Source organism: Oryctolagus cuniculus, chromosome 15 (assembly GCF_051225735.1).
Source record: "Oryctolagus cuniculus isolate XC-2025 breed Fujian yellow rabbit chromosome 15, ASM5122573v1, whole genome shotgun sequence".
Lineage (NCBI taxonomy): Eukaryota > Metazoa > Chordata > Mammalia > Lagomorpha > Leporidae > Oryctolagus > Oryctolagus cuniculus.
Genome location: NC_142881.1, coordinates 9052105 through 9071089, shown reverse-complemented (window position 1 = coordinate 9071089; position 18985 = coordinate 9052105). Strand labels below are relative to the sequence as shown.

Here is an 18985-nt window from a genome sequence, read left to right as displayed (position 1 = left end):
ATTTGGTGAGTGAACCAGTTGATGGAAGACCTCTCTCTGTCTCTACCTCTCTCCAGAACTCTTTAAAACAACAAAGGGCCAGCATGGCGCATAGTGAGTAAAGTATGGGCGCCAGTTTATGTCCGAGCCACACCACTTATGACCAGCTCCTTGCTAATGGTCTGGGAAAGCAGAAGGTGGTGAACTGCTTGGGTACCTGCTACTGGTGTGAGAGTGAAGATGAAGCTCCTGGCTTCGTGCTCGCCCAGCCTTGGCCACTGCAACCATCAGGAGAGTACATCAGCAGATGGAAGACCTTTCTCTCTCCCTTTCTCTAACTCTTCCAAATAACTACATAAATCTTGAAAAAAATGGCACCATTATCTTATTTAATGTTGTCAGCTAACATACACAGGTCAAACATTCAGGAGAAAAAGGCTCACGCCTCAATTTTTGAGAACTTAAGATGAAAATGGTCTCAGTCTTTCTTATGAACTTGTTCTATACAGATATGCAGATACATCAACAGCCACCTGAACAACGATGACGTCCATGAACATTCACTGAATGTTTACTATGACAGGCACCATGTCCTGGGAACAAAATACTTCCAGATAATTCACAATCCATGAGAGTGACAGCTGCACAAAAGGTACACATACAAATATACTGAGGGCAAAGGAAATACATGCTCATTCATAAGTGAGTTAGGGATTTGATTTTTAATTCTTTAAATATTTAGTTTATTTCACTGACCATAAATGTACACATTGTAGTTTCTGCTCATCTGAAATCAGATTTTTGGCTTAGGTCAAAACATTTTTTCTCCTAAGTCTAAGCTCATTTCAATGCTTCAAATATTTTCCCAAGTGATCAAAGAATGCAGAGTTTTATGAAATAAACCACTTTGAAACGTTATACTTTCTAAACTAAGCTGGTTGAAAGCTAAGTGAACATAGTTCTTAAAGCTCAATTTAAAGTCACCATCAAACAAATGAAATATACAGGGGTTTCACAGTTACCCTGCCTTTTTAGCTCCTGTTTTAAAAAAAATAAAAAGCAGAAATGTTCATACTAAGAATGTAATTACTTAAGGATTTGGGCATATTTCCCCCTGGTAAGAAGAAAAAATATTTAATCAACCTCTAAGTACATTCATTCAGATTGGAACAATGAGGTACAAACAGATTCTTTCCTAGGGTGCTTTGTGTAAGTAAGAAGGAATCCAAGTCACCACAGATTTCTAAAGCACTCAACATTTTGAAGACATCATGGTCTGACAGGGCTTATCTCTGGTTCTCTGAGGAGTTCTCTCAGTGGGAGCACAGTTGTAGAAGAGGAGCTCCGGGCTCCTCTGCAGAGCCTCACAAGCCCAGCCAGCAAGTAGCACACACCCCTCGCATCCAGCCCCTCTCGGGCTGGGAGGCTCCTTGGAGGGCACTGCAGGGCAGGAGGAGAAGTCTGGAAATGGCAAAAACTAACTCTAAAAAATCCTAGAAACACACGAACGATGCTTCATTTTCTTTATTAATTAAACATTTTTGGTGCGGGGTAGCGTCTCTATTCAAAGTGCTCAAAGTGAAGTGAATTCAGTAAATCCCACAATTCAAAACTTCACCAAACTATTACTTCTGCAACTGTTAACAAACTATTTTGAAAACGGAAAACAAAACAAAGGAAAATATCTTGAGCTGTCAAAGAGTCAATGTTTGCTCACAATATGGCTGTAATATTCAATGAATCTGTCTTTAATGAAAACCACTTAGACTGTGTAAAACTCAAATTACACTACACTTTCCCCCACCAGAGAGAGAGATTAAATGGCTACATCATATTTCAATCAATTTTACTGGGTTGTCATAGAATGAAAGTCTAGGAAATACCAAAGTTAAATCTGAACACTGGGGGAAACCCTTAGAGAAGCGCACTTCCTGTCCCAGTCCTATGAGAGACTGCATCTTCCAGGAGAGATCACACAGCTCGGGCTCTGGTCAATGGAAGGAACAAAGGCATTCTTCTCACTTGCACGCTTCAGACCATAATCTGAACAGTATTATCATATTGATTTAATTTTCTTCCCTATAAAAGAACCATAAAATAAAGTATATGGAAAGTATCTTAATTCAACAAAATATAACAGAATTTGGCCTAAAGACAACATTTATTTTGAGGGCCAGATGTTAACACCACCTCACTATCATCTCATACTAAATAATGGTGAACAGAGGTACTGCAAGAGTATAAAAGTGGAAACATCTGATTTCATGATTCGCAATTTTAACAAAATACCTAAACAAATATTCATGAAAGCACAGACACTTTTTCTCAGTTAAGATGCAACTAGATAGAACTCTTTATTTTCAGGAGACACCCTCGTGGTGCAACAGGTTCAGCTGCCGCCGCCTGTGTTGCTAGCATCCCATATGGGTGCTGGTTTGAATCTTGGCTGTTCCACCACTTCAGAACCAGCTCCCTGCTAATGCACCTGGGAAAGCAGCAGAAGACCCACATGTAAGACCCGGATGGAGTTCCATGCTCCTGGCTTCTATCTGGCCCACCCTTTGCTGTTTCGGCCATTTGGGGAGCGAACCAGCAGATAGAAGATCTCTCTGTCTCTTCCCCACCACTACCCACCCCACCAGTCACTCTGCCTTTCAAATTAAGTCAGTCTTTAAAAAAAAAGACAAGACAGATTTTTGCTGCTCTCCCAGGCACATCTACCCGGCTTATCACTTTCCAACATTCACGTTCATTCTCTTGTTTATTTCCATCTCTAGGGAACTGCTGTTAGGATGCAAGTTCAGAGATTCTAGTCTGATATGGTCACCAATTTTGTGTACCAAAACTTGCAAAAGTAACTGTTAGAAGAGTGAGCCATGGATCCGGTACACCTCACCAACACCACTTCTGCCTGCCCTCTCTACACACAGTGCATGCGTCAGTCACTGTCTTCTCACTTCCCCGCTTGTGATGCAGCACCACCATCCAAGTACAGTGTAAGAATAGTTCTCAACCTCTGGAAATTCAGAGAACTGTCACCAAGCATATTATCATGAAAATGTATGTAAGAATTACAGAAATTAAAAAGATTTTCAAACTCAAGAAGGTTAGAAACCACTGCCTCCTGTCAATTTAGTTTTTTCCCTCAAAGCTAAAAATACTTCTGTCACTGCTGTATACTTCTTGTCTAACAGGAAGCACAGCTTTTCTTACTGCTTAAGAAACAGGGGAGGGGCCGGCACTGTGGCGCAGTGGGTTAAAGCCCCAGCCTGCAGTGCTGACATCCCATATGGGTGCCAGTTCTATCCCCAGCTGCTCCTCTTCCGATCCAGCTCTCTGCTATGGCCTAGGAAAGCAGCAGAGGATGACCCAAGTCCTTGGGCCCCTGGACCCACGTGGGAGACCCGTAAGAAGCTCCTGGCTTCAGATCGGCACAGCTTCGGCCATTGCTGCCACCTAGGGAGTCAACCAGCAGATGAAACCTCTCTCTCTGTCTCGACCTCTCTTTGTAAGTCTGTCTTTCAAAGAAAGGAGGGAGGGAAGGAGGGAGGGAAGGAGGGAAGGAGGGAAGGAACAAACAAGGGACATGCGACTCGCGGAAGGGCCTCTTCGTTGGTTGGCGGTTAACAATGATGAGAATGAAGATTTCCTCTGTGTTTGTCAAGAACATGGTAGACTCATAACCACTCCGTGTCACCACCTATGTCTCCTGACAATTTAAGGTCATGAAAACCTATGTAATTTCTATTGCAGGCAGAACAAGATGATACAATAGCAGTGAGGAACTGCAAACTAGACTTTTTTTTTTTTTAAGAGTTATTTATTTGAAAGAGAGAAAGAAGGAGAGACAGGGAGAGAGAGAGAGGTCTTCCATCTGCTGGTTCACTCCCCAGCTGGATGCAAGAGTCGGAGTTGCAATGATCTGAAGCCAGGAGCCAGGAGCCTCCTCTGGGTCTTCCCACTAGAGTGTAGGGGCCAAGGGACTTGGACCATCTAGTACTGCTTTCCCAAGCCATAGCAGAGAATTGGATTAGAAGTGGAACAGCCGGGACTCAAACTGGCGTCCATGTGGTATGTTGGCACTGAAGGCGGCAGCTTTACCTGCTACACCACAGTGCCAGCCCCCGAACTAGACTCTTAATTCCATTCTCATTCCACACCAATATCTACAAATATTCACAATTATCTGAAGTTTAAGGTAACTTCTAAAATCTTAGAATCAACACTCCAGAGGTCAGCACTGTGGTGTAGTGGGTTAAGCCACCACCTGCAACTCTCATACCCCATATGAGCTCTACTTCCTATCCAGCTCCCTGCTAAGGCATCTGGGAAAGAAGTGGAGGACAGCACCTGCTTCAGCCTGGCCCAGTCCTAGCTGTTGCTGCCATCTGGGGAGTGAACCAGCAAATGGAAGGTTTCTGTTTCTCTAACTCTGCCTTTCAAGAACATAAATAAATCTTTTTTCTTTTTTTAAACAAAACTCATCACTCAGATCTAGAGGACTCTGCTCAAGAAGGGGAGATAAACCTGCCACGTGCTCACGGTCTGCTGTGTGTGGGGAGAGGGAAAAGAGGAGACTGGGCACAAAGAGGAAGCAATCAGATTCCTCCGGAGCAGTGAGAGGGCCTTTCTACTGCGTGTCTTAAAGGCGAGTGGAATCACGTTTAGAAAAAAAAAAAAAATTAGGTACTCGCCAACCGCAAACACAGATCCAAGCCCTGTACAGCGGACTCCCTCCTGAGCTCCCAAATGCACTGTCCATCAAAACGTCACCAAGTAGGAGATGAAATGAGAAACAACTGGTTCATTTCTGCAGCTAGTATGTGGTCCTGCGTCTACGGTTTGGGCAAGTTTCAAACACACATCTATCTTTAGCTTTACACGTAAAACGCTAGTGTTAGGTCAGCTGTAAAGAGACTCCATCTCCTCTCTGAACAAATGCCAATTTCATAAATTCAAATTTATTACCAATATCTTTCCTCTTAATTCAGACTGACATATTCCAAGCAGCTTTCAAGTACATGGATGGATCCATCTATAACCTGGCTTTAATCTGCAGAAATTATGAAGCCTATGGTTTTTGAACTATTTTTCATTATACTTTCTTTTGTCTTATTACATCTTTCTAGATTTCCACAGAATTCTTTCTTATAACTAAATGTACAACTGATCAGAGATGTTTTAAAAACCCAACATATTATATACATTATAATGGAAAAGTCCCCATAATAATAATAACCCTGCAGAGAACACTGAAACTACTAACCACCCCTTTTAAAACAAACTTACAGGGTCAAAAGACCCACTCTGAATATAATAAATCCAGAAGTAAATTATTTTAATTTCCAAAAGACCACAAAATCTTTTAAAAATCTTTCTTCTTCTTTGGGCCCTCGTAAGAAGACACTTGTACACCCCCACGTGTTTGGGTCTACATGTTTGCAAACCTGACATGGATGAATGCTTTCTGGATGTTACAATCCCTTTGAATTTTGTGCTTTTCTGTGTATAAGTTTAAACAACATGTGAGCAAGAAGTTATTTCTTTAATTAAAGTTAAGAGATTTGAGAGTTTGTTGTCTCAGAAAAAAAATCAGAGAAAAAAAATGCTTTCATATGATATTCATCCAAGTTAGCATTCCTGGCTTTTAATTGGAAACATGTGGGGATGGGCTTGGCAGATTGCAATAAAATTGAAGTCACCAATTCACACCCTGCCATTTTGAGAGTATTTTGTTTTTACAGTTTTCAAATCAAAACCAAACGGACTTTCCTTTGAACTCTGGTCCTGAACCAAGGCCTTTATGAGATTTCACTCTTTAGAATACTTTATAAATATTTTGTATAATAGGGAGGATTGCAAGAGTATTTTGAGAAGAGGCTAAACCAGCAGAGTTTGTTTTGAAAACTCAAGTTAAATTAAAATTTAAGTACACCAAAAATACACACACACACACAGAGAGAGAGAGAGAGAGAGAGAGAGAGAACACCAGTAGCACTGAACAGAAAAGATTAACTAGCTATCCAAGTCTGTCGGCAGGTAACGTCAGTGTCAGCATCCCGTTTTCCACAATAAGCCCACTGGTTTTACTAAAACTGATTGCTTAAAGGGAAGCTCTAACACCATATAAACAAAAACAGTTCAAAATCACCCGTGAGAGTGGCTGCAGCCCCGGAGAGAGCGGGCAAGGAGAAGGGCTTATTAAATCCAGTCTTCTCCCTGAAAAACAACACCAATGGAATCCCATCCGCAAAGCACTACGGCAGACCCCTTGCTCCCTGATTTCATTACATAAACAGAGATTGACTTATCAGTCCCCAAGAGAGTGCTTTAGAAGTAACTCTAGCTGCTGTGTTTTCAAAAACTCTATTTGGACTGTGCCACGCTCAGCTGGCGAGGTGAGCCGAGACAAAGGGCCTAAACATCTGAATCCATTTGTGTTCCCCAAATTCTGAATGCCAACATATGCACTCCATGTGCCGCCGGCTAAGCTTTGAAAATTTAAAAATACATATTTTTTCCACCGACAAACAGAAAGTGATGGTATTCTGTGTTTCTTTAATTAAAATCCAAAGGTTCCAGGACTTAAATTAAACCTCCTTTAAGACTGAGCTATTTATTTTACTACTAGCAAATACTAGAGAATAAAGATTCTAATTCAGTTTTAATCACAATCTTTGCGTTTATTTTGGAAACCCCAGTTAATCTTTTTTCTTCTAGAAAATACAAAGAAGGCTTGTGAAGAAAAGATTCAGGGAGTCAACTTACAGCCCAAATTCAATTTCAAACTGAAGGGTCATAAGTTGAAGAGGATAAAACAAAACTAAAAGAAACAGAATGGAATATGAAGACAAAGAAAACAATGTAAACAGAAAGAGAAAATGTAAAATCAGAAACGTAAGAATATTCATGTATGTGTGCAGTCATAAATCTGGCATTCACCATGCTGGCAGGAAGAATCAGTCACTTTAGTCATTTACTTGTCTTTTCAGGCTACTGCTTAGAAAAAGGCACTTAGAGTCACTGGTTCTCAGTGTTGTGGTGGGGGCCATCCTCACAGGGGCCGTTTCCGAGTTCTCTCCTCGAATCCGTCTTCCTGCTGCTACCACAGAACTGATGGTGAATTCCTTATGAAGAGCCTCTTTTACCGGCTTTCCAGTATCCACACTGTAGCAGCACGATCCCTTTTTAAAGTCCAGTTTCTCAGGCCTTTCTTTATGTGCTACTGTTTTAAGTGAAGTTACACAAGTTAAAATATCATCACAAATTCACTAATGTTTAAAAGAATATTTATTTATTTTATCTGAAAGGCAGAGTTACAGAGAGGCAGAGGCAGAGGCAGAGAATCTCCCATGCGCTGGTTCACTCCCCAAATGGCCGCAACAGCCGGAGCTGGGGCGATCCAAAGCCAGGAGCTTCTCCCAGGACCAACAACTGTTAAATGCTAGCTGTATGCTCACCTGCGCTTCCTCAGTCTCCAGCACAGTGCACACAAGTTACACAGATCACTTGCAGACCTCTACCCTTCAGGGACACCAGGGATACCCTGAGTGCACAGCCCAAGACCTGCTTTCAGTCAATTTCTTACCACCCATACACGCACCACACCCCCACCCCCACCCCCACCCCCGGGACACCCGCAGCCAGGCCCAGGCTATCTTCCGCATGGGGTGGCTTCCTTGTGGTCTGAGCCTTGACTCCGTGTTTGGAGCAGAACCTACACACTGCCTCGGCCTTCTTAGGACTCCGCCTGGCTCACACCCACTGCTCCTGTCCATCATGCTATGCGCAGTCAACTCCTGCCATCAGCTGCATCTTTATGACATGCCTGCTGTCTGCCAAGCCCCTTGTTAAGGTCTTAGGTGTGCCATGGTAAACAGTATTGCCAACCTGAGTCCTCAGGGAGCGTAAGGAAATAATTGTACAGAAACAAATGATAAATGACAGCTCATCAGTACAACAGGGAAATCTAATGTAAAATCCAGGGGTGGCAAAACTGGCATCTTGGGGAAGACTCTAGGCTGGACTTCCACAGTAAGTCTGTCCTAGAACCCAACAAATCCATTGGGGTTGTTTGTTATATGCCTCATTCATCTTACTTCTGCAATACTACCCATCCCAACCTGGAGTTTCCTGAGAGCTCAGAGTACATCCTTCCTTTGCATTCCATGTACCTACGTTGAATTACTTGTAAGGACTGAGTTCTTAACAACTACTTAATGACAATTGACTGAATTGAAATGGGGTCGACACTGTGGAGTAGTACACTAAGCCTCCACCTGCAGTTCCGGCATCCCATATGGACAGCGGTTCATGTCCTGATCCACCCAGCTCTCTGCTATGGCCTACAAAAACAGTAGAAGATGGCCCAACTGCTTGGGCCCATGCATCCGTGTGTGGGATCCAGAAGAAGTTCCCAGCTCCTGGCTTCAGGTTGGCCCAGCTTCTGCCACTGTGGCCATTTGGGAAGTGAACCAATGGATGGAAGACCTTTCTATCTGTCTCTCCCTCAGTCTGTAACTCTACCTGTCAAATAAATAAAATCTTTAAAAGAAATGAATTGAATCCAACTTTTGGTTAAGAAAATGATAGAGTCTTAAAACTAGAAAAGCCTCAAACCCTCCTGGTTAGTATCCAGGTTCATTTTAACATTTCTGAAAAGGAAGAAGGGAGAAACAGGAAAGTTAAATGACTTGATCAAGACTAAGTACAGGCAAAGAAAAGATGCGAACACCAATTTTAACATCCTTTTTCTGTGAAAACTCCCAAGATAAAACCAAATGTAAGTATGAACACCTAAGTTGTGTCAGCAATGTCCTATCTTCCTATTTGAGAAGATCTGCCTATTAATTTTGCATCTGGTCCCTTAGAAACAGGTTTTATTTTGTAATATATTTTTAAAAATTTATATGCTCGGCCGGCGCCACAGCTCACTAGGCTAATCCTCCGCCTGTGGCACCGGCACCCCAGGTTCTAGTACTAGTTGGGGCACCGGATTCTGTCCTGGTTGCTCCTCTTCCAGGCCAGCTCTCTGCTGTGGCCCGGGAGTGCAGTGGAGGATGGCCCAAGTGCTTGGGCCCTGCACTCCCATGGGAGACCAGGAGGAAGCACCTGGCTCCTGGCTTCGGATTGGCGCAGCGCACCGGCCGTAGCAGCCATTTGGGGGGTGAACCAACGGAAAAGGAAGACCTTTCTCTCTGTCTCTCTCTCTCTCACTGTCTAACTCTGCCTGTCAAAAAAAAAAAAAAAAAAAACTGATATGCTGAGTCAAACAAATGCTGAAAAACAATTCCCAACAAATACAAGGCTCCGATAATCGGCAGTTGTCTCTAACCAACCATATCTCCAAATGGAGTTACTATTTTTTCCAGAATACGAAAACAGTAACCATGTTTCAGTGCCTGAAAACTTTAATGGTGAAGGTCTGCTTACTCACACCCCTGAGGGACATGAAAAGTTCCTGTAACCTCCAATTTACCTCAGGGGTGTGAGCCACAGTAATCACTCTCTTTTTCATGCCTGATGGGAAATTCATCACCAATGACTTAACTGCTTAAAGGTTAAGGATAACCTTTCCTCCCTCAACTGTGTAGAAGTAGGGGTTCTAGAATTTACATCTGATCCCCTTGGATATCATCAGCATTGTATGCATTTCTGCAGGAAGGACTTGGTTAGAAAGTTAATGCAACAGCTTTTCCGGGCGTCTACGTTTCAGCAAGTTCACAAGGTTTCTACCATTATTTCTGCCCTTTCTAAAATTATTTTAACTATGCGGAACATGATGACTTTTAAACATAGCCACTCACAGAGTGAGCAAATCAAGTCCAATTCACAGAATTTCAATTAAATTATTGTGAAACATGCTTTTTTATAAACACCAAAGAATCTTGGATAATTAGAGAAACCTCACTTCTTTATTCCTTCTAAGACACCCTCTGAAAACATCACATTCACCCAAACTCAATCAATCACATCATTAGCATAAACAAAATTTAGAGTTACAGCATTCTCAAGATCACAGTAGTCATCAATGTCTTGGTAAATGACATAATTCTGTCCACTGACTAGCTCACTGCAGAACTACCTACGGGTTAAGCGGTTGCTTATGATGTCAGCATCCCATACTGGAGCACTGTTTCTGGTCCCTGCTGCTCTTTCAATCCGCTTCCAGTTAATGTACCTGAGAAGGCAGCGGATGACAGCTGAAGTCCTTGGGCCTATGCCACCCATGCAGGATAACAGGATGGAGTTCCATGTTCTAGGCCTTGGTCTGGCCCAGCCCTGGGGACTGAACCAACAGATGGAAGATCTCTCTCTCTCTCAAGTAAATAAATAAATATTTTTTTAAAAAATTCTTTAAGAGATACAGGTGGCCCATTACCAGGGAGTTGGATAGGAAGTGGAGCAGCCGGAACTCAAGTTGGTGCCCATATGGGATTAACCCACTTTGCCACAGTCACGGTCCCTTGACATACATTTTGAAAGTTCACTCCAGAAACCCAGGCAATAAAGGCAAAAACAGACAAACAGGATTACATCAAGTTAAAAACTGTCCATTCAACAAAGAAAACACTCAATAAAGCAAAGAGGCAACCAATAGAATGGGGGAAAATATTTGCAAATTATATATGTTATAGGATTAATATCCAGGATATAATAAGGAGCTCAAGAAACTCAACAGAACATGCAATCCAGTCATGAAATGGGCTAAAGAAACGAGCAGGCATCTTTCAAAGGAAAAATAAAAATGGCCAACAGACACAGGGAAGCTGCTCAGGATCACTAGCCATTAGGGAAATGCAAATAAAAACCACATTACGGGGGCCAGTGCTGTGGCACAGCAGGTAAAGCCGCCACCTGCGGTGTCGGCATCCCACATGGGCACCAGTTCCATGAGTCCCAGCTGCTCCTCTTCCGATTCAGCTCCCTGCTGTGGCCTGGGAAAGCAGTGGAAGACGGCCCATGTGCTTGAGTCCCTGCACCTGCGTGGGAGACCCAGAGGAAGCTCCTGACTCCTGGCTTTGGTTCGGCACAGCTCTGGCCATTGCTGCCACTTGGAGAGAGAACCAGCAGATGGAAGACCTCTGTAACTCTGCCTTTCAAATAAATAAATGCATCTTAAAAAAAACCCACAATGGGTTTCATCACACCCCAGTTACAATGGCTACTACTCAAAAATCAAAGAGTAACAAATGCTGGTGAGGATATGGGGGAGAAAGGTGTACTAACACACTGCTGGTAGGAATATAAACTAGTACAATCATTACAGAAGACTGTATGGAGATTTCTCAGAAATCTGAAAATAGATCTACTGTATGACCCAGCCAGTCCACTTTTGGGACATTCCCAAAGGAAATGAAATCAGCATATGAAACAGTTCTCTGTACCCTCATGTTCACAGCACCTTAACTCGTAAGAGCCAAGATATGGAATCAAGCCAGATGTCCATCAACTGATGACAGGATAAAAAAAAATGTGGCATACACCTATGGAATACTACTCAGCCATAAAAAAGAACAAAATCCTGTCTTGTTAAAAAAAAAAATGAATGCAACTAGAGGGCATTATGCTTGGTCAAATAAGCCAGTCTCAAAATGACAAATAACATGTTTTCCCTGATGTATGGTAACTAATATACAGAGTACAAAAAATTAATGCATGTGAATGAACCTGACATTTTGAAATTTGACTATTATTTACAGCAGTGTCTATACTCTGGAGCAACAGTAGTTTTTCTACTTATTACTTGTTTAATTCTGTACTTAATGTAGGGTTAAGCTTGTGATTATAAAGAACACTAAAGCATGTCATTGCAAAAATTAAAAGAAAAAACAAAAAGAACGACGGGGCAGTGTGGGAGTGTAAGGCAGGCAGTGTCATGCTCTTAAAATTGTATATATGAAATATATTGGGGCCGGCGTAGTGGCTCACTAGGTTAATGCTCTGCCTGCGGTGCCGGCATCCCATACGGGCACCGGGTTCTATTCCTGGTTGCCCCTCTTCCAGTCAGCACTCTGCTGTGGCCCGGGAGGGCAGTGGAGGATGGCCCAACTGCTTGGGTCCCTGCACCCATGTAGGAGACCAGGAAGAAGCACCTGGCTCCTGGCTTCGGATCGGCGCAGCGCCAGCTGTAGCGGCCATTTTGGGGGTGAACCAACAAAAGGAAGACCTTTCTCTCACTATCTATAACTCTGTCAAATTAAAAATATATATATATATATAAAATTTTCTCCCTTTACATAAATAAAAAAGAACTCTAAAACATGTATATGAAGAGTATATCCAGTGGCTACATAATTAAAATAACATTCTTCCAGAACAGTACAAATCTTGGACTTTACACTGAAAAAAATGCATTTTCCTAAAATTTTAAGAAGCCAATCACCACCTCTCCATCTAACAAGAGTTTGGAAAAATCAAAAGAGCAAAATTATCAGTTTATCACATCAGATTTTTTGGAAATAGTATAAATAAAATTGAAGCTGAAATCTACAACTTCCAGATGTGGGAAAGTAAAATTTTGACAAGTTACTATGATAAGAGAGTCTGAAATCATGGTATTAGTCAGCAAGATGCTTATGGTTTTGGCACAGAGGTCTGGGTGCCGCGTGTGTTTAGAAGGCGGCATCTAAGGAGCACAGTGTGGGACCCGGCTCACACTCCGGCAACACTTGCTGTGCGTCGGTGTGAGCTCACAGGCCTGAAGATACTTAATGTGTGTGCTGCAGGAATGCTTTCTGACGCTCAAGCTGTCCACCATTTGGCCAGTGGGAGTCAGTTTAAGTCGTCTCCTGAGTGCTTCTAACACAACCCAGGTAGTTTAATGATAGCTCCACGCCTGCTGTGACTTTTTATCTTCACAGAGACTATTTATTAGAGGAATTTCAACTATCCTCAGAGTTTGCTGTGCGCTTGTGAGCAATGAAGTTGAAAATCACTAAACAAACCAAGTTTATACTACGGCGTTGGGTCGTGTGGAGCAGGCAGTGTGATCTGTGTGCGTCTGAACGCCTTCCTTCCATGTTAACAGCATGAAGTACTCACACCAGGGCTGCAAAGACTCACACAGGACAGAATTCCACAGGCACTTTACAAAGCACTTAGCAAAATACCTACCCTTAACTGAAGGCCTATAAAACTGAAGTGAATTAAATATATTGAGAGCATTAAATATGAATAAAAACAAATGTTTTTTCTATTACTTGAACTAATTTTTAGTTTAGATTTGAGTGGTGGCTATGAGCCATGTCCCACACTAACTGCCCTACACGTGTTACCTCACTGATCTCTACAATGATAAAGCAGCGGGGAGTTTTATCCCATTTTATATATAAAGACCTTGACGCATACCAAGGCTGCACATATCATAAGGCCTGAAATCAAAATGTGGATTCTGTCCTTCCACCTCTGGGAACCAGGGCATTCTTCTGGTAAATGGCAACTTAAAATGTAAATTTACATGGAAAGTTCAACTTTCAACAGCTTTTCATTAAGAGAATGCATAAATCTTTACATTTTGGTCATTCAAAAATAACTGGAACTGCAGAGAATGTTTTAGACATTCTAATGTACAGGGCAGATATTTGGTGCAGAGGATGAGACACTGACCAGGACACCGGCATCCCACACTGCACTTCCAGTCCCAGTTTACTGTCAATGTGCACCCTGCGAGGCAGTAGCTGAGGGGTTAAGTGGTGCATCCCTGCCACTAGAGAGACTGGGAGGAGTTCATGGCTCCTGGCTTCAGTCCAGCCCAGTCCTAGCTACTGCAGGAATTTCGGGAGAGAACCAGCAGATGAGAGAGATCTCTGTCTCTCCCTGACTTTCAAAAAAATGAAAACCTGTATTCAGAAGAAACTATAAAAGAGTCTACCACTGGGTTGTGGGGAACAAGATATCTGGTCTTAAAATACAACCCCCGGTTGACTTACTTTCGGAAATGGCAAAAGCAGCTCTCTCTCCAGGGGAGAATCTGGAAGATAGCACTGTACCAAACGGGCAACCTCAACATCACCAATACTGGGACAAAATGGCAGCAAGAGCCCCTGGAATCCCAATACTGACTAACCGTGGCCCTTGGGTCAAGTTTACCTGCTGCTTACTTATGGTCCAACACCTAATGGCTTTTACATTTTTTTTAATGGTGGGAAACAAAACAATAATATTTTGACATGAAAATTATAAAACATTAAAATTCCTCGTAAACTAAGTGTCACTGAAATCCCAGCCATGCCTACTGGTGTACACACCGTCCCTGGCAGCTTTGCTCCGATGGCAAACCACTAGGCCGCAGAGTCTGAAGTGTTCCCTACCTGGCCCTTCTCAGAGACAGTGTGCCAGCCTCCACCGTAAAGGAGTGTGACTGCCAGAGAGAGACCCTGCCATGTTCAGAAGACAATGGGAGCCATGGTCTGTTTATCTTACGGTATTTACGGGTTCCACACTTCTACAGCATGCCTCAAGGAAAAGGCTTTTGGTGGGAGACCAGAGGAAGCTCCCGCCATTGCAGCCATCTGGCGCAGAAGTCAGCAGATGAAGACTTCTCTCTCTCTCTCTCTCTCTGTGACTCTGCCTTTCAAATTAATAAATAAATCGACACAGAGACGGAGAAGGAGAAATATGAGATAACAGAGCAGTACAAGGTTGATCTGAAAGCTGTGGATTCGCAAATATTACTGAAAATCAAGGCTGTGCCTCAGCTCCAGGGCTACCTGTGATCTGTTTTTGCTCTAATGAATGGAATTTACCCTAATAAACTGGTGTTCTGATTTCAGAGGAGGAGCTCATTAAATAACTAGTAACACACACAAAAAAATGGGGGTGGGCTTTTAAAAACCCCTCCCATTATTGCTAATTTAAAGATATCTATATATTGCCCAAAATGTTTCCCAAATTAAATATGTAAACTAGTGTTTTTTAACAGCTGTTGCCAGGTATGAAACTGCATATCAACACCTATCAACCCAAGCAAGTCATTTAGAGGAGCGTAAATGCAATCCAGGTAAGCAGAGAGTAAAAGCAGGTTACAATTCTCCTATAGGAACACAGCACAGAATCCGGCATGACGGCAAGACCGCAAGATCTAGGAGTACTGGAAACAGATTAACATGGCTTGTGATTTAACCGGAAGTGGGAACCGAGAAAGTGCCCAAGCACAAAGCCATTTTCAAGTAACTGTTGAGATCCCACCATCACACAAAGATAGACGAAGGGTTGCAGCTCTTTGGCAGTCTGTTCTTGCTAGACCTATTTAACCGCAGTGCGCTTGAGCATCTTAACCAAATGCTGCCAAATAACTGTCAGCAACAGCCGTCTTCCTGAAGCACACAGACCAGCAGTGCTGCGTTAATAGAGTGTCCACTACAGGATGCGCACGGGAGGCAGTTATCCTGCACACTTCCAGTGACAGCGCAACCACCCCTTTACTGGCTGATCTCTGCTTTCACACCAGTCCTGTTTCTCTGAAGACTGCATCACTGACTCTTCACTTAAGTGCACTGAGAACTTACTTAGGAAAGTACACAATCTTTTCAGATTTTTATGGTTTTTTTTTTACCCAAAACTCTTTTAATTATCTCATCTACTGTGGGGAGCAATCCGGACTAGACTAAGTTACTCGAATTAAGACTTATTCTATGCATCTGCTCTCCCACAATATGGCGCTGGGAGAGAAGTAAACAGCTTCCGCACAGCTGCCTCCAGTTCAACCAATTAACTGTAGGACTTGCTCCTGATTGGAGAGCAGCGTACTCGGCGTGTGGGCAGCCGAGTTGGGATTGGCGGAGGAGGACTATAAAGGAGGAGAGAGACGGCATGCACCAGGAACATCTATGGGGAACATCTAAGGGAACCCGTGCAGTCCCCGAGAAAGCCGGCCGGCGGTGTGCCGCTCCCCTGCGGAAGTGGGGAATGCGGCCAGGGGGAACTGCCCTTCCACAGAGGTGGAAGGGATAGTAGCCAACCCGGGAAGAACCAGCAGCAAACCCGGGGAGGGCCGAGCAGACAGAAAGAACAGCGCAGGGTCCTGTGTCGTTCCTCCACGAAGAGGGGGAGCGACATAATGGTGCCGTGACTCGGATAGGAAACCTAGCTCGGATAGGAAACCTAGCTCGGATAGGAAACCTAGGACGGATATGAAACTTAGGAGGGAAGAAACGGGAAGAATTGGGAAAATATCGGAGAGAGAGACTAGCAAACAGCCTAGGGAAAATACCGGAGAGAGAGACTAGCAAACAGCCTAGGGAAAAGCCGGACGAAAAGGGTGCCGGAAGAAGCTATTGAAAGCCTAGGCATAGATTCGGATACGGACTACGGGGGGAAGCTGGGAGAAATCTCTAAGGTCGAAAGCGAAAGTGAAAGCTAGAACAAACAGATTCGGACGCGGACTGTGGGGAGAGGCCAGGAGAAATGAGGGAGGAATGTCGTTGGAGGAGAGCTTGGGGAAACATACCGGGTAGAGAAAAATGTTAGGGAAATTGAAGCCGCGGGGGGCAGGCCGAGGCTGAAACGAAAGCCACTTTGGGATTCTCAAGTTAGCCCGGGAATGGGGGGCGAAAAGTTGAAACCAGAAGCTGAAACGTGAGCCAGGTTGGGATCCGTCTGATTAGCCCGGGGAGCAAAGGACGGGAAGCCAAACCGTGGGGCGGAGACGTACGCTGGGTTGAATTCGCCAGGCTAGCCCGGGGAACTTAGATTGAATGCTAGTGGCGGACACGTAAGCTACGCTGTGTTACTCGCGGAAGCCGCCGCGTGCAGAGAGAGCACGGGGCGTGAATAGATAGGGAACGCTGGCGCGAGGCCGTGGTGCAGACGCGAAGGGCGTGGAGACCGCGCGCGAAGCCAAGCCGCGCAAAGCCGGGAAGCTGCGCAGATGAAAGAGGCGCGGGCTGAAGCAGCTCAGCTGGGAAGCCGCCGAGAAGTAGCCTCGGGGCGGGCAGCGGGAAGCTGCGGGGATAAGAGAAACAGAAGTTTTAGAAGTAAAGTGAGAGAAATAGGAATGCTGGAAGATAGAAGTGGAATGGGAGAAATAGGAATGCCCGGAGATAGAGAAATAGAGAAATAGAAAGGCCTCCCTTCAACATGGCAATTAGAAGGCTTGGATTCGGTCTGCCCGATTAGTGAGGCGATGAGCACCTGGGCGGCTAGCAGCTTATGCGCCGCAGGTCACCGAAGACAGGCACGAATTAACATCAGTAAGGCTTCCCCACAATACCGCAATTAGAAGGCTTGGATTCGGTCTGCCTGATTAAGGCGGTAAGCGCCAGCAAGCAGCTCGACCAGAGTATGAGCTGCAGGTCACCGAAGATAGGCACGAACCAACACTAATAAGTCTCCCCCACAATAAGGCAATGAGAAGGCTTGGATTCGGTTTGCCTGATAGGTCTTGTAAGTCCCCTGCAGGCAGAGCAGAGCATGCGCTGCAGGGCACCGAACACAGGCACGCATCAGCGCCTAAAAACCTCCTCACAACATGGCGAAGAGAGGACCCGGATTCGGTTTGCCTGATGGATAGGACTTGTAAGAGCCTGTGGCAACTCTAGCAAGTAGAGCAGAGTGTGTGCCGCGGGACACCGAAGACAGGCGCGTATCAACGCCAAAAAATAAAAAGAAAGGGGGATCTGTGGGGAGCAATCCGGACTAGACTAAGTTACTCGAATTAAGACTTATTCTATGCATCTGCTCTCCCACAATATGGCGCTGGGAGAGAAGTAAACAGCTTCCGCACAGCTGCCTCCAGTTCAACCAATTAACTGTAGGACTTGCTCCTGATTGGAGAGCAGCGTACTCGGCGTGTGGGCAGCCGAGTTGGGATTGGCGGAGGAGGACTATAAAGGAGGAGAGAGACGGCATGCACCAGGAACATCTATGGGGAACATCTAAGGGAACCCGTGCAGTCCCCGAGAAAGCCGGCCGGCAGTGTGCCGCTCCCCTGCGGAAGTGGGGAATGCGGCCAGGGGGAACTGCCCTTCCACGGAGGTGGAAGGGATAGTAGCCAACCTGGGAAGAACCAGCAGCAAACCCGGGGAGGGCCGAGCAGACAGAAAGAACAGCGCAGGGTCCTGTGTCGTTCCTCCACGAAGAGGGGGAGCGACAATCTACAATGAATCCAGCAATAACTATTTTATAACTCAACTTTTGAGTCTTCCCAAAGCATTCAAATTCATTCTATTTAAAGATTTATTTATTTATTTGAAAGAGTTACAGAGAGGAGAGGAAGAGAGAGAGAGAGAGAGAGAGAGAGAGAGAGAGAGAGAGAGAGGTCTTCCATCCAATGGTTCACTCTCCAGTTGTCTGCAACAGCCGGAGCTGCGCCGATCCGAAGCCAGGAGCCAGGAGCTTCTTCTGGGTCTCCCATGTGGGTGCAGGGGCCCAAGGACTTGGGCCATCTTCTACTGCTCTCCCAGGCCATAGCAGAGAGCTGGATAGGAAGTGGAGCAGCCGGGTCTCAAACCGGCACCCATATGGGATGCTGGCACTTCAGGGCAGGGCGTTAACCCACTGCACCACAGTGCCGGCCCCCACATTCAAATACATTTTAATGTAAACAATATTTTAAAAAACAACCTGTATCAGTTTAATTAATATTTAACTAAATAGTATCATTACAAAAATGCAAAATTGGCATTAAAAAATCTGAAGAAAACAGACATACAGATGTAATGAAGTGGAGTCTCCCAGCAGAGTTCGGTTCAGTCGGCCATGGGCGTCAGGGGGGTGGGGGGAGTCACAGAATGGGATGCTGACAGATGAACCTGAAGGCTCAGACACAGATGTGTGTCCTGCAGCAGGGCCCACCAATGCACCAGGACGTGCAGCTCTCCAACCACACCTGCCCGACAGTCCTCCTGCTTGAGACCAGGAAGGGCACAGCAGAAAAGGCTCATCTGAAGGGGCATTCGATGACCCGACCGGGGGTTCAAAAAAAAATGCAATGGAATCAGGGCAGAGCCACAGACCTCAGTGCAGACACCTAGGAGAAAGCAAGCTGAGGAGGGAAAACAACAGG

General features: G+C 44.6%; 1 protein-coding gene across 43 annotated transcripts in view; it reads right to left on the bottom strand.

Moving 5' to 3' along the window:
- The window catches only part of ATE1 (arginyltransferase 1), a 183020-nt gene that overhangs the window by 50614 nt on the left and 113421 nt on the right, over window positions 1–18985 (bottom strand). For 3 of the 43 annotated variants that reach the window (XM_070057117.2, XM_051824256.3, XM_089313916.1), the window contains exon 11: window positions 1486–2058. The exons of 37 other annotated variants lie outside the window; for them this stretch is intronic. In XM_070057117.2, coding sequence (XP_069913218.1) covers window positions 2011–2058 — 48 coding nt within the window. In that variant the 3' untranslated portion in view covers window positions 1486–2010. Of the gene's footprint in view, window positions 1–532; window positions 2059–6643; window positions 7205–16299; window positions 18398–18985 lie in introns of those variants that run through there. 3 more of the 43 variants (XM_089313930.1, XM_089313917.1, XM_089313908.1) reach the window with 3 other exon arrangements.